Source organism: Thunnus albacares, chromosome 6 (genome assembly GCF_914725855.1).
Source record: "Thunnus albacares chromosome 6, fThuAlb1.1, whole genome shotgun sequence".
NCBI lineage: Eukaryota > Metazoa > Chordata > Actinopteri > Scombriformes > Scombridae > Thunnus > Thunnus albacares.
In genome coordinates, this window is record NC_058111.1 from 9,174,469 (window position 1) to 9,188,670 (window position 14,202).

General features: G+C 38.2%; 1 protein-coding gene across 1 annotated transcript in view; it reads right to left on the reverse strand.

Moving 5' to 3' along the window:
- Positions 1–14,202, reverse strand: part of gbe1b (glucan (1,4-alpha-), branching enzyme 1b) — a 91,713-nt gene that overhangs the window by 46,483 nt on the left and 31,028 nt on the right. Inside the window, exons 8-10 of the mRNA XM_044353584.1 lie at positions 13,139–13,254; positions 11,101–11,228; positions 10,687–10,785 (exon numbers count right to left, since the gene is read on the reverse strand). Coding sequence (XP_044209519.1) covers positions 10,687–10,785; positions 11,101–11,228; positions 13,139–13,254 — 343 coding nt within the window. The remainder of the gene's footprint in view (positions 1–10,686; positions 10,786–11,100; positions 11,229–13,138; positions 13,255–14,202) is intronic.

Below are 14,202 nucleotides of genomic sequence, written 5' to 3' on the forward strand. Positions count from 1 at the left end.
AACAAATATTATTTATGTAAAGAGTAAATAGCAGTGGACCTAATATTGATCCTTGAGGGAAACCTTTATCAACAATTTGGGGGCTTGATTTGAAACCAACAGCAACAGCAGTTTGGACTCTATCCAACAGTTATGACTTCAAACAGCTGTAAGCAGAAACATCAAAACCCACAGAAAGCAGCTCATTAAACAAAATGTTGTGGTCAGCAGCATTACAACATATACTACAAAGAGTGCAGCACAGTGTTGCTCTTTATCAAGCAGGTCAATAATGTCTTCCGCAATAGCAGTTGCAGCAGTTATTGCACTGTGACCCGGTCTAAAGCCTGACTCCTGAGGCTGAAGGACATTATTATCCTCCAGGAGACCACGTAGTTGTGATTTTGGACAGATAGGACTTTATGCAACGGGAGCTGCTTTCCATAGAGTTCGAGAATTTTACCTGAAGTAAAGGTTAAATCAAAAATGTGTACACGCGCTGCAGTAATAACAAGGTCAAAATGATCCTTACCAGGAGACTTTCCTGTGTTTAAGTTTATCAGTGCATTATATACCTCTGAGTACTGTATGTGACAGGTTCCAAGTGAAAATTCGCTCTTATGGTTCAAGTTAGGATTTTGTGAGTTTTGTCTCTGACAGTGTGTATGGACAGGTTTTCGTGTCACATTCTGCAATGAAATGCTTATTAAAAGCTTCAGTCATGTCACTTTTATTAATAATGGGCTCATTTTCACCTATAATTACTAGTGGGAGCAGTGTGTTCTTTAAGGATTTTATGTATTTTCAGAATGCAGCTCCATTACAGTTGCACTTTGAGAAGGAAGATAGGTAACTGTCGGATTTAGCTTTTCTTATAAAGGCACCGTTCCTCTGCTGTCTGAAGTTCTGCCAGACAGTGTTTGTGCCAGAAGCTCTAGCAATGGAACAAAGTTTATTTCTATTATGTATAGCTAGAGCAAGTTCAGGAGAAAACCAAGGGTTTGATCAATTTTTTATTCTAAACGTTTTGTAAGGAGCATGACTGTCAGCAGTATGGGTAAATATTTTAGAAAAATAATGTAGTGCTGAATCTAGGTCTTGAAAAGGAGATGTTTTTCCAAAAAGACATACAATATTAAAACTAATTGGATATGTGCAAGGAAGAACAATGCCAATGGGGCTTACACAAAGTCCTCTCCAGAATGTAAAAAATAAGAAGGAAAAAGACAGGTATAATACATATCGTACAATTAAAAAAAGGGATTCAAAAAATGAATCAAATGTTTTAAAAAGCATGTTATTTGGCACCATTAATGAGCTGCTTTTTAAAATTGATGTTGAAGACAAAATAAATGGCTTTATATTTGATGTAATGGTATATTGCTAATGATAAGTATGACCATAAGGTAAATGATAGTCCTTTGAAGACCTATTAGAACATGAATGAAGGTCTGAAAATGGATTGAAACAAGGCTAGGTCAAAACCTCGTATATGGCTGGACTGTGTATGAAACACTAGAGGGCTTTTAATGTGTACATTGCCTGGTTACCATCAGACATGGACATTGCAGCATTTTTAGGATGGTTGTTTTTATGTATGTTTAAATTTATTTATTTGTATGGCACTTTTCATACAGTAGTTGTAAATCAATATGCTGTACAAATAAGAAAAACATTAAAAATACTTAAAATACATTGCACCAGATTTTGGGTGTAGACTATATGGTGCTGTTGTAAGAATGGTTGAGTTAAGATTTAGGCTATTATTTATATGTTTTATATATTATTTCACTTCACCACAACCAAAAAAATTGTTTTAATGCATTAACTATCAAGTTAATCATTAATACTAAGTGTAAATGACTCCAATATAGTGTGTTTCATGTGTGTAAAGTTTGCATTTGTGAATGTATTTGTTATATTGCTTTTATTTTATTTATCATGAACATGGAAGTGCTTTACTTTGAGAAGACACTAAACGCATGCAACATGGAAATTGATAGTAAGTCACACTGGTGACAGCGCATAGATCCTCTTTTCTCACCTAAATGTCACACAACCGTCTCCTTTGGTAGGTGGCACTACTCTCGCCTGAAAAAATATTAAAACTTAAAGTGACAAATTAACAGCCCTACAGCAAAAATTATAACAGCTTAATCTCTGCCATTGCTGCTGGCTGTCTGCTGATGCAAAATGCATTCTGAGATACTTAGCTTCAGCCAACCAGTGGTGTGACTTCATCACTCAGTCAGGGTTGGCCCCGCTGTTGCGGTCCAGCCAAAAATTAGGACACCATCAGGGAGATATGAGATACATACATGTACTTATAAGTATCTTATAAGTACATGAACACAGGTGTGAAAAATATCAACACTGTTTCTTAGACATCAAGATATGGGTCAGGACCTACTCAAGAGTTTTTTCTGAATGAAAAGTATCTTGTCAAGGCAGATGGGTTGGTAGCATCCCAGATAATATCCCAGGTTAATATGCAAATAAAAATGCTGGTTTCTTTTTTCCCCACCAGTTTCAATATAAAAGCTAAACAGCTGAATCTGCAGAATATACCCCGGGGATCATCCTGGCTTCCTCCTCATCCACGTGCAATCAGACACTTTACACTTCCTTATGAATCATTACAATTCAATTCAACCGCAAAAGTGGTCTGGGAGCAATTAATTTGGGAGTGGGAGTGTCGGCGCAGAGACAGGAGTGACTGGGCTGACGACTACCCTACCACCAGCTCACCCACATCAGCCCCGACCAGCCGAGCTCCCTGGCACCACTGACACTCCACTTCATCAATGATAATGAGAAGTGCACAAATCTTACTTTACAAGCCTGCTGTCAGGAGCCAACCAGAGTGCCCAGATTAATTAGGCAGAGCCAGAAATAAAATTTAAAAAATCTCGCAGTGCAAGATGAGGTCATCTAACTGCAAACTGACATGCTGTGACTGATTCAAGAGCCTCTCTACTACCATCACATGTTGCTGGGAAGGACTTTGAGGCAGAGATGTGTTTAGTGTAAAGCTCTTGCCTGAGCATCCTGCCTCTCCTGTCTTTGCAAACACTGTGTTTGAGTTTGTGTTGCTATGGGGACATCCTCTCTCTACACATACAGCGCCGCCCCCAGAGGTGAGTAGAGAACCAAGGTGTATGCTCAATCCCATGGATCAAGCTAATGCCTCCCTATATTTATATTTTTACAGTTTTGGAAATTAATGAACTTTCTGCCCACACAAATGTCTCTGCCGGAGTCTTCACTCAGCTGAAAGGCACTCTTTAGCTCACCTCAATTCTCCTGTAATAAGCCTTGCTGCAGTAGCGCGTGCCGTCTAAATCCTGCATACCGGTTAACACCATACAGGAAAGCCTTAGAGGGCAATTAGCTGATAAAATAAAGCAAGATGAAGCTGTAATGTTGCTGTTAAAGGAGACGAGCGGCGGGTGACGCCAGGCGAGGGGGTCAAAGAGAGTGGGCGCCCTTTAAAGACTGGTGGTGAAGCCGCTGACATGTTTACGTAAACAAGCTGTAGTCCATCATCACTTGCCAGAGGCCTGAATTTCATTAAATTATGTTAATTGAAAGCGTTTCCAATATGATGGACACAGCAAAGTATGTGGACCAGAGATGGATTTCTCAGACTAATAAGGAGAGAACTGTGCAGTCTTATATTTTCATTCAATTAAAATAAACAGAGGAACAGAAACAAAAAATGGGACAATTGACTCATAGGTCATTCAAGTTGAAGAGCTAAGAGAAGCAGAGGGATGCCGGAGAATTCTCTGCATCGCCTTCTCTTTTTCTAGCTGCGACCAGCGAGCCCTCTACCTCCTCCGCCTCTAATTGTTTCAATTACATCTCAATCCATTGTAGCTGGAGGGAAGGGTGCTTGTTAAATTAGAGGGCTTTTGTAACATTATCCATTAGGAGTGACAGCATTTTATGGTTATAATCAGATTGAATCATCCAAACTTGTGCTGTGCGCCTTATCTGGTCCTCTCATTAGGATATCTTAATTTTTCACAGCCTGTTGGTCCTAACAGCCTTCTGCAGCCAGTAAATGAGTCATATCAATCAGTCATGCTGAGGACAAAACACAGCGTGAGGCCCTGCTCGAGGAACCGAAAGAGATTCATTCGTGCACACATGTGAATCTATAAATAAGCTCACAGCTCTGTGGCTCTGACTCTTTGTCTCTCTTTCCTTCTGTTTCTCCCTGTCTGTCTGTCTGTCTGTCTGTCTATCTTCCTGAATGCCAGTCCTCCCTGTTCCATGTCTCCTTCTCTGCAACACACACCTAACTGGAGGCTCCACTTCAGTCCATTCAAATCCCTCCCTAATTGACACTCTGTGAGAAGAGGCAAGGCTAGCCCTGAGTGCACTTCACTGACTATACCAAGGCATGTTCATATGAATGCTCCCCTGCACAGAAATACATGATTTTCGCTGCTCACTTGCTCTCCTTCAGCTTTACGATTCAAGTCAAGTCTCCTCAGGGAGGCAACAAATTTAATTGAAAAAATGCAACCAGAAGAAGTATCTAAGCGAATATCGCATTGCAAGCAATATTGTTTGAAAAGTAAAAGCAGCAACAACCTCTCCAGAGGTGTCCTGAGAATAATCCTGTGAAACCTCTGCTTACCGTGGAGGAGGCTGCGTCTCAGCGGTACAGCACTGTTTGCCGCACAGCTAGTGCAAGCATCACCGAGGAAGGTCAAGTCTGGGACTATCTCTCTTTCTCCCCCTCCCTCCTTTCTATTGCTCCTCTCCTCTCCTCCCTCCATCCCCGCTACTGAGTAAAACCCACTGCTGTGAGAGACAGACTTGATTAACGATGCATAGACTTCCCCCATCGAGAAACACAAGAAACTGTAGTGTGAGAGGATGCATGTGGTGCCGAGGTCACACACTCTGCTTTGCTTTTTCACCAAAATATGAGTAAATATGACTTTCAGTTTGGGCTGATGGATAAAAAGGCAAAGCTTTACATGAATCTTGCAACAGATAACCTCTTAAGGCATTCTGCAAACAACATTTTTCCTAAAAATATCAAACAAGAAGAGACCTCAACTTGTTCTAAACATGCACGCACACACATGCACACACAAGGACAGGACACGAAACAATCCACATTCATCCACCAGCTAACCCAAACACACACACATCCCCCAGAGATCACCTTCTGCCTGTATGCTGCCCTGAAATGTACTTTCTAAAATAATATTTACTGATTCCATAAAAACGCTGTTGCATACTGACGATGAATGCATTTTTAATTTTTAACTTTATCAATAAAGGCTTTGAGGAAAACACCGGGGGGGCCAATAAAATAAATTATGAGCTATGTACAGATTCCAAGTACAGTGAATGTATCCAAGTTCTCCAGAAGAAGTAAACATTGCACCAGAACAGGGTTGCAACAAAGCTTCCTGAGAGGGATGTTGGTGCCATCAGAACAGACAGGAAGAAAAAACAAACTATCAGGTAAAGACATATATATATAATAGCCTTTATTTATCTCTGGATGGATGGCTGGTGTGCACTTTCCCTGTGCTACGCAGACTTCAACATGATACAGTTATGGACTTTCATACCTGATGGCTACACTGTTATAAACAATGTTTTCCCATTGTGGGCCATTAAGTACTTTCACAGTGGCAGTTTGGGCTGAAGTGGCAAGCTAAAGGGTGCTTCAACGGTTGTTGTGGAAGGATGGAGAATATTTGGTGCCCAGAATTTCCCATCCAGTCTGAAGCAGTACTGGATGGTAACACATCACTCAATGATGTTTTCATGTTTGCTAGTTATGATCGGTGGTAGAAAGTGCCGTTTCTATTTCAGTATTGATATTGAATATTTAAGTTGTTTTTGTAAAGTTACCCTTCTAAAAAGTCAAGTTTTTGATTTTATTATCACCTTTCCAAAATTTATATGACTGAGATTAAATGAGCAAAAAAAAAAAAAAAACCATCACCATGTTTATTTTGATCTGGGTGATGGTGTATTTTATATGGTAAATCTAATGTTATAGCTCCACTTCATAGCCCCATTGAATGAAAAAGAAAAAGTCACATCCTCCCTGATCAAGACCTTTTCCAGCAGGTGTGCTCAAATTAAATTCTGGTTTCAAGTACGTATTAAATGTAAGATATAAGATAAACGCAAAGAGCAGAGATAAGGTTTTCCTTTTAATGTTGTATGCGCTGTTAAGTAAAGCCACATTATATCATTTTTAAGTATTTAAGTTAAAAATGAACAACTCTCAAGTCTCCTCTTGCTGGCTTTTTGAGCTACTACTGTTCAAAGATACCCAATTTCTGAAACTGAAGGAAAGACAGGAGAATAACTGTAGTAATAATTTAGTATAACTGCTGTTATTATAGAGATTAAATAAAATAATAACATAGTAAAAGGTAGTTAGTGTCACATTAACTGTAAACCCAGCAATGGTTACAAGCATAACTCTTTAACTTCTTGCATGCACTGCTGCAAGTCAACAGTGGGACGTTCATTATGAAGCAATATTTTATGTGATTTGACATTTATCAGCATATCATACACTTTAAGTGTGTCAGTCCTGATAAATACACACCCGAAGTGAACACATGTACAACAATTCCTTTTGTACTTTACCATTTTGGCTGTTCAGTGTATTTAGTTCAGTAGGTGTTTGTCTATATGTTTTTTTGTGTTTGACTGTACACACACGTTTCGTCCGAAAGACAGCAGAGCAAATATCTACACCGTACTCTGTATATCATGACTGATAGTAACCTTAACCAGACATGGAAAAACTCAAAAGCTCTGACAGTAGGTGAGAAAACCGGTCTTCCCAGCAGGACATTTACCCACGAGACATCACTCTTCCAAACAAGCTTTTTCTCAGCATAGTATAAAACAAAAACTAAGGGTAAAAACAAGGTGGTTAATATGTAATAATAATAAGTGTAATAATAGTGATTTAACCCTACTACTACAGTAGAAAATTTCTTGGAAAAATTGAAACATTTAGAGTCACAATATGTTGGTACACAACACTATTCTCTACTTTTTTCAATTTGTTACAAGATAATCTTCACAAATGAACATATTTTTAGTTTACCATATTGAAACCTCACCCATAATTAACAAAAATAGCATTGTTGAGTCATTAAAGCTTGAAAAAGAATCAGAAATCTGGTGCTCACTGCTCATGGCCAATTTTATGACTATAAACTGTAACACTCTGTTGCCATTTCATGAAATTTATTCATGGAAATCCCATCATTTCAATTTAAAACTTACATTTGTTTTATATTTCTTTACTGCTTTCTCTCCACAGTAGTAAGGAAAAATATTTGTCCCTCTTCCTCTTCTTGTTTATTATGGCTGAAATTATCCTCTGTACTTTCCCTATAACTGAATGGATGATGATAAACCTGCTAGGACGAGGATTTGTTGTTGGGGATGAAATGTTCTTGATTTCATAAAGATTGTCTGACTGGTTGGGGAGAATAAACAGAGCATTGAATTCAAACTTAAAAATAACCTTTGCTTTGATATCATATAGAGCTATGGCAAGGACAGACATTTCAGACTGAATAATGAATCAAAGTGAAATGTTAAGCTGACTGTCAACCTATTCAAATGCTCCACTTAAGAAAAAAAAAAAAACATCACAAAAGACATTTCAGCCTGGATCAGTGAATAGATGACCTTCATGATAGCATTATTAAAGCTCGTCTTTCTTCCCGCTCGCATCAAATGAAAATTTACCAGCGGGGGTCCAAAAGTCTGAGACCACTAGTCAAGATACTTGTATTTTACATGTGTTTTGAATATAATACTATATTTTTTCATTACAAATAATAATATCAGCTTAACAATTTGAGTGAAAAGTTGCATCTTGTATCTTAAATGTACATGAATTTCAGAATATCTTTTAGTACTTGGTATGTCCTCCTTTTACTTTAATGACAGCATGAACTTGAGCTGGCACGGACTCCCAAAGTTTGTGCAAAACCTGATGACCCATTTTTATCCCAGCATGATTTAACAATGTTCCAAAGAGCTTCCTGTGATGTCACAGTATGCTTGGCTTTCTCAGTCTTCAAGTGCCTCCATAAATGTTCAGTGGGGTTGAGGTCAGATGACTCTGGAGGAGAGTCAATGACAGTCAGGACTCCTTGTCTTCTTTGGTCTTCAAGTAGTTCTTGCAAGGCTTTGAGGTGTGTTTGGGGTCATTATCGTGCTTCAGTATGAATACTTCTCCACAAAGACGCAAACCAGAGAATGGAGTGCTACTTCTCCTTGGTCAAGGTGGAGTCAATGTGGTACAGGTGTCCAACTCCAGAGTAGGCAAAACACCTCCAGACTTGAATATTCCCACCACCATGTTTCACTGCGGTTTCAATCCCTGTCCTGTTCGTCTCCTTACATACACCCTTCTGTTACTTCCATACACCTCAAACTTGGATTCCTCAGTAAAGAAGACTTTTTTCCAGTCATCCACTGTGAAATGCTGGTATTTCTTAGCCCACCCCATGCTTTTGGCCTTGTTTCCTCTCCTGAGAAGTGGTTTAGAAACTGCTACTCGTTCTCCGAGACCACCACAAGACAGCTTTCTTTTGACAGTACTTTTGCTGATTGGAGTCGTTCTTTATTTAGCAAATTCTGTATCTGTGATGAAATTGCTTTTCTATCTCTCAGGGAACTAAGCTTGATGTATTGATCTTCTGATGGTGTGTTCACTTTTAGTCTGCCTGATCATGCTTTGGATACAACTGATCCAGTTTCTGCAAAGTGTTTTAGAATTCCATGCACTGCCCCCTTAGAAACCTTTAGTCTAGCCCCTCTTTGCAAAGAACAACAATTTGACTTCTGTTACTTTCACTTAGTTCTGATGCCAGCTTTCCCATTATCACAATGCTACTTACTAATCAATCATCTGCTGAAATCTCGAGACCCAGCCATATTTATAACAGGTGAACACTGGCTGCAAGTTGAGTTACCTGAACAAGCCTCTGATGAGTAGATCAAGTCCACCTGAGTGTCATCTGAATACATGCTTTAATGGAAGGGATACAACTCAAGGAAATTTGATTACTGACCTAAAATAGTGCATAATCTTAAATATTTCTTCTTCATTTTCCATGTCATAACTTCCTGTGTTTTTAAATGTTTCCGAATCTGATTATTTCATGGTTTACGTAAAAATATTAGAGATTTTCAATGTGGTCTCAGACTTTTGGACGCCACTGTACATCCATGTAAAGGACTCGGAATAATTACTGATCTAAGAAAAAGGTCATCATGAATAAATATGTCAAATACTTTTATTTTCAGTAACAATTATGTCTCTTCCATCATTTATTCATAACTCTGTGTTTGAGGGGATAAATAATGACCTTCTCATTCATGCAGCAGGTAGGATTAAAGAGGGAAAAAAAATAAATAAATTAGCACTGCTTTAGAAAAAGCACAAAGACCTTCTTCAGTTTGATAAAAAAAAACTGCTCTCAAAGCTCTGGCTTGATATTAAGACTCAAGTGCAGAGTCTCTTCACACATGAAGAGACTTTAGACCGCTTTTCTCTGAAAACAATGTGACCTGTTTATATTTATGTGTCCCTCTCTGAATGTCATGTGAATGTGACAGTTAAATTGAAAATAACTGTAGGAATATGTTAACTGTTACCTGTTTCATAGGAACTGAATACTATAGCTTAAAAACATGAAATAATACAGTATATTGTCACCATTTAATCCATCTTGGTAGTAAGTAGTTTGTTTGGTATTTAAATTTTTGTAGCCTTGCTTATTGAAATGTATTCTACTTTGTTGTATTGTATTTTAAATGGGGATATTTTTAAGAAATTTTATGCAAAGCACTTTGATTTGCATTGCATTATCTTTTCTTTTTATTGTATAGTATTGTTGGTATTACAGAAACAGTTAATCTGTCAACTATTGTGTTTGAATCAAAAACCAAATTAACTACAGCATGCAAGAAGAATGCTGTGGAAAATAAATGTATCAATTAGAAATACCGACTATGGCTGTGTAAAATAATTCAAGTATTATAGTCCATTTTTTGGCATATACTTTGAGTGACCAGAAAAGTGTACAATGCAACATTAACCCCTCTTAATATAATGCAATCTAATACATAAACACCAGCAACTGCTGTCCCACAAGTTACATTAAATAAATACCTTTATACCACAAAATCAACAAAAAACAAATATTATAGGCCTCAAAAAGATCATCTTTGTATTGAATAACATAAGTACATCGTGAAGTGCATTTTGCAGGCATTTGTAGTTTTTCTAGTCAGTGAATGTAAGCACAAACTTTTTTAAGCAAGATGTCTGTTGATACGGCTTTTCGTGTTTTCCTCTTTTTCTTCTAGGAAAATACAAGGTCAGATCCTCGTGTCACTACTGTATATCGTTAAGTGAGTTTTACACTTTCACAAGCTTCTTAAAAGGCTCAAAAGCTTCGCAACAATCTACAGCTGTAATACAGCACAAGAGTGTTTAATGCCTCCTAACATGGCCTGTCTCTCTTTTTGTTTTTCATCCCCGTTTTGAAATGAAACACTTTCACTTTTCTCTTGATTTGTTGCAGAAGTTTTAGTATGAGCATACCTAAAGTTAAGAGTCTATTAAGTTGTTGGGGGTAAAAAAGAGGTAGATTAAAAAAAAAAGGCAAATCATCTCACCTGAATCCACTTGTCGGGAATGGCCATAGCCAGTCGGTAATCAAAACCAAGTCCTCCCTCCTCCACGCCTCTGCAGAGAGCAGGCATCCCTGACACATCCTGCAGAGAAGTCACAACATGTCATATCACATTTTCTCTTTGTGCGCACAGTTTTTTTTTTCTCCAGTAGTCAGTGAAGATCACATCAATACTGTTCCACAACTCACATATTATCAGGTGAAAATCCAACACCACAGGCCAAAAAAAGAGTGACATCCCATTTCCTTTTGCATTACTTCTTAATTGCACCAATGAATACGTAAGTAAGCTATGCCTAATGAATAAGTGCTTTTAATTAATAGTAGCTGTGGGCAGTGTCATTGCAAAGTAAAAGGATGCTGAATGTGTGTGTGTGACAGGGTCTATTTTTTTTACCTCAGCGATGGTGATGCAGTCAGGATAAAGGGTGTGAAGAATGTGATTGCTAAGCATCAGGTAAACCAAAGAGTCTTCATCCACATGTAGGCCAAAGTACTCACTGTACTCCCCTGAAAAGGAAATACCTGAGGAGAAAAACATCCACAGTCAACACACATCATGTCTTCCACCCATACTAAACTTATGAAATCCTTCACTCCTCTGTTTTTAAGTGCTGCTACTGTTTTGACTCATATCTACAGTATGACACATTTCTGTACTATACTCAATGTTAAAACATAAATGTAATTTATAATAACAATGCTCACTTACATTTTTATAAAAGACCTTATTTCACTGTTCTAACCTTTGGATTAATATTGTATTGTGCAAAAACAGCGGCTGCCTCCAAAGTCACTCACTCAATCTTTATACAGTAAATAGGTTTCTTTAGTGAGCCCTAATTTGAGACTTCATACACGTATAAATCCCCATTTTGATCACTAACAGGTATGAGTCACACACAGGTAATTTTTGTATCTTTAAATATGACGTACTGAATTGTGGGATTGTTATCAGCAAGTGGTGTCAATGCCATTAATACTACATATTTCGTGCCATTGTTGAAATTCTTTTGAGGGCACTTTATAAAGCACGTATTTAACACTCAATAATAGGTGATAATAGGTAATAAAAATAACAATAACAGGTAGGATTTATTTCAGACACAGCCAGAGACACTATATACACATATACTTCTATTTCCTGTTCACAAGTACAAAAGGTACACAGTAAAGATACCACTTCAAGGACTGTAAAGTAGCACATACCAGCATTAGTAATATACTCAGTGAGATTCAACAGAATATAATATGTTGCAGACTGTGTGACAACTACAACAGTAACTGTGTTGAATCTATTTTTTATCCTTTATGTATATTTATAAGGATTTTTCTGATTTTCGTGTCCATTCCAATAAAAAAGTAATTGTTCAATAACATTTGTAAAGATGACAGGTATACATAAGTTTATGTTTGTGTTTTGTGTTGTTACACAGTCAATATTGTATTGCATGCTATTCCCATATTACTTCTATGATTTTGCCTTCAGTTAATATTATTTGATATAGATTTTGTATTTGTAAAATTCTTCTTTTTACTCTTTGGTAACACTTTTGTGAATGAAACTTGCACAAACAGAGCAGAACAGGTCACCTTATGTAGTATTTTAGTGACATGTATCATGCTAATGATCACATCTCACAAACATGCCCCTGCTTATGAACACTTGGCATTCATCAGGTTTAAACAAGCCATTTACAACACGTTTGTGAAGTTAAGAAAGCCTGCTCCAACTTGCAACACCTCACAGAAAAAAAAAGGAGTTTTAGGATAAGAATACAAAATACATTCTTGCATGAGGCTCATTGTGTGTATCCTGGAGCCCTGACTAATATTTCAAACGCATTTCCATCCTCATAAAAAATTTTCGGCCGACTTTTGAGCTAAAGTTGATTGACACTCCTCTCTAAATAATTCGTCAAATCTCTCCTAACAAGCCACACTGTATCACATAAAATAACACTTCCTTTCAGAAGGTTTACTTCATTTAAAACAGAGGAGCTGGTTTTTGTCAACCGACCAGCGGCTGTTCTGCCTGCGAGGGTCTCATTTTTAAATTCAATAAATATGTTTTCACTCAACTAAAATGTATTTGTCATCATTTGTAAAAATGTTTTTCACCTTGAGCTTTTTGAAAACATTTTCATGTGAAGTTAATTCATGAGGCCACATTTACACTACTGTACAACTAAAAAGGCCACTCGTAGAATAGTGACCATATGTTTTTTTAATTGGCACATCCTGTGTAGATAATAAAAAAATGATAAACGGCTGAGATCAGTAGGACCTCTCATTTAAACTCTTATCGGCCTTATTCTTTAACGTAAATTGAAAGTCAAACTGCACTTCGGGGGTTCACAGGAGAAGGGGATGACATGTACATTTACACACACTACTCAGTCCTCAAATGCGAGATGCACATACACCAGCCTTACCGATGCCATGGTGATGGTACAGCATAGAGGTAACGCCATCGAATCTGAAGCCGTCAAAGCGATATTCCTCCATCCACCAGCGCAGGTTAGACAAAAGGAACCGCCGTACTTCCCAGCTAGAAAAAAAAAACACAAACAGGCAGGCACACACACACACACATACACACATTCTCAAGGTCAGATAAACAAGAAGCTGTGAATTATTCACACATCTCATCATGCACTTTAGGCACCACAGATTAATTTTCACAGCTACAGGACATTCACATATTGATAAGCAAAGCTTCATTATGTTGGAGATGGAGTGTCACTGACTGGAGATGGTGTTTTCATTAACTACTGTACACCGCAGAGGAGATGCTGTCTTTCACATATCCAGTTGTCAGGATGAGAAATCAGCTGCTTACAGTACACAGAGAAGTTTTCTGATTTCTATCAGACCACTTGCATGACCACTGGGCAAGCGTTTAGTCTAGCCGGGCCCATCCCTGTGTATTTCAACTGATAGGATTTCATGCTACACTTGGGTAAACAAACACCATGCAGGGGAATTGAGTTCCCTCTCCTGAGGTTGAGATAAATCATACGCTTCTTCTCGCTTTGGCTTCCATCTTCAATGTATGACATGCTCCTCTGTCCTACAAGCAGGAGGGCAAATACTCTGGGAAAAAAAAAAATGGGGGAAACCAACAAACTATCTGAGTATGAAAGTGTAACTTCTGGCTGTGTATTGTAGCCCTCGATGCTGTTGACTGGACTGAGTTGGTGGAAGCTGGAGGAGGTGGATGCCATAAATGGCCCCAGTCCCCATTCCTGACTGAGCGATGGGAAAGTCATCCGGATCTGAACAGCCACTCAAGGTGAAGCACACTATACACCTCACCTCTTCCCATTCAGTGGTGTGTTGCCATGGAAACGTCACTTAAAACTCTAGATTGGTTGTCTCTATGTGGTGTGCGTAATGAGCACCAAATGAAACATTGTACACATGGATGCCATGCAGGAAAGCAGCGGCAAAGCACTGAGGATGTGAGGCGAATGACACATTTGTGACACTGATTAAA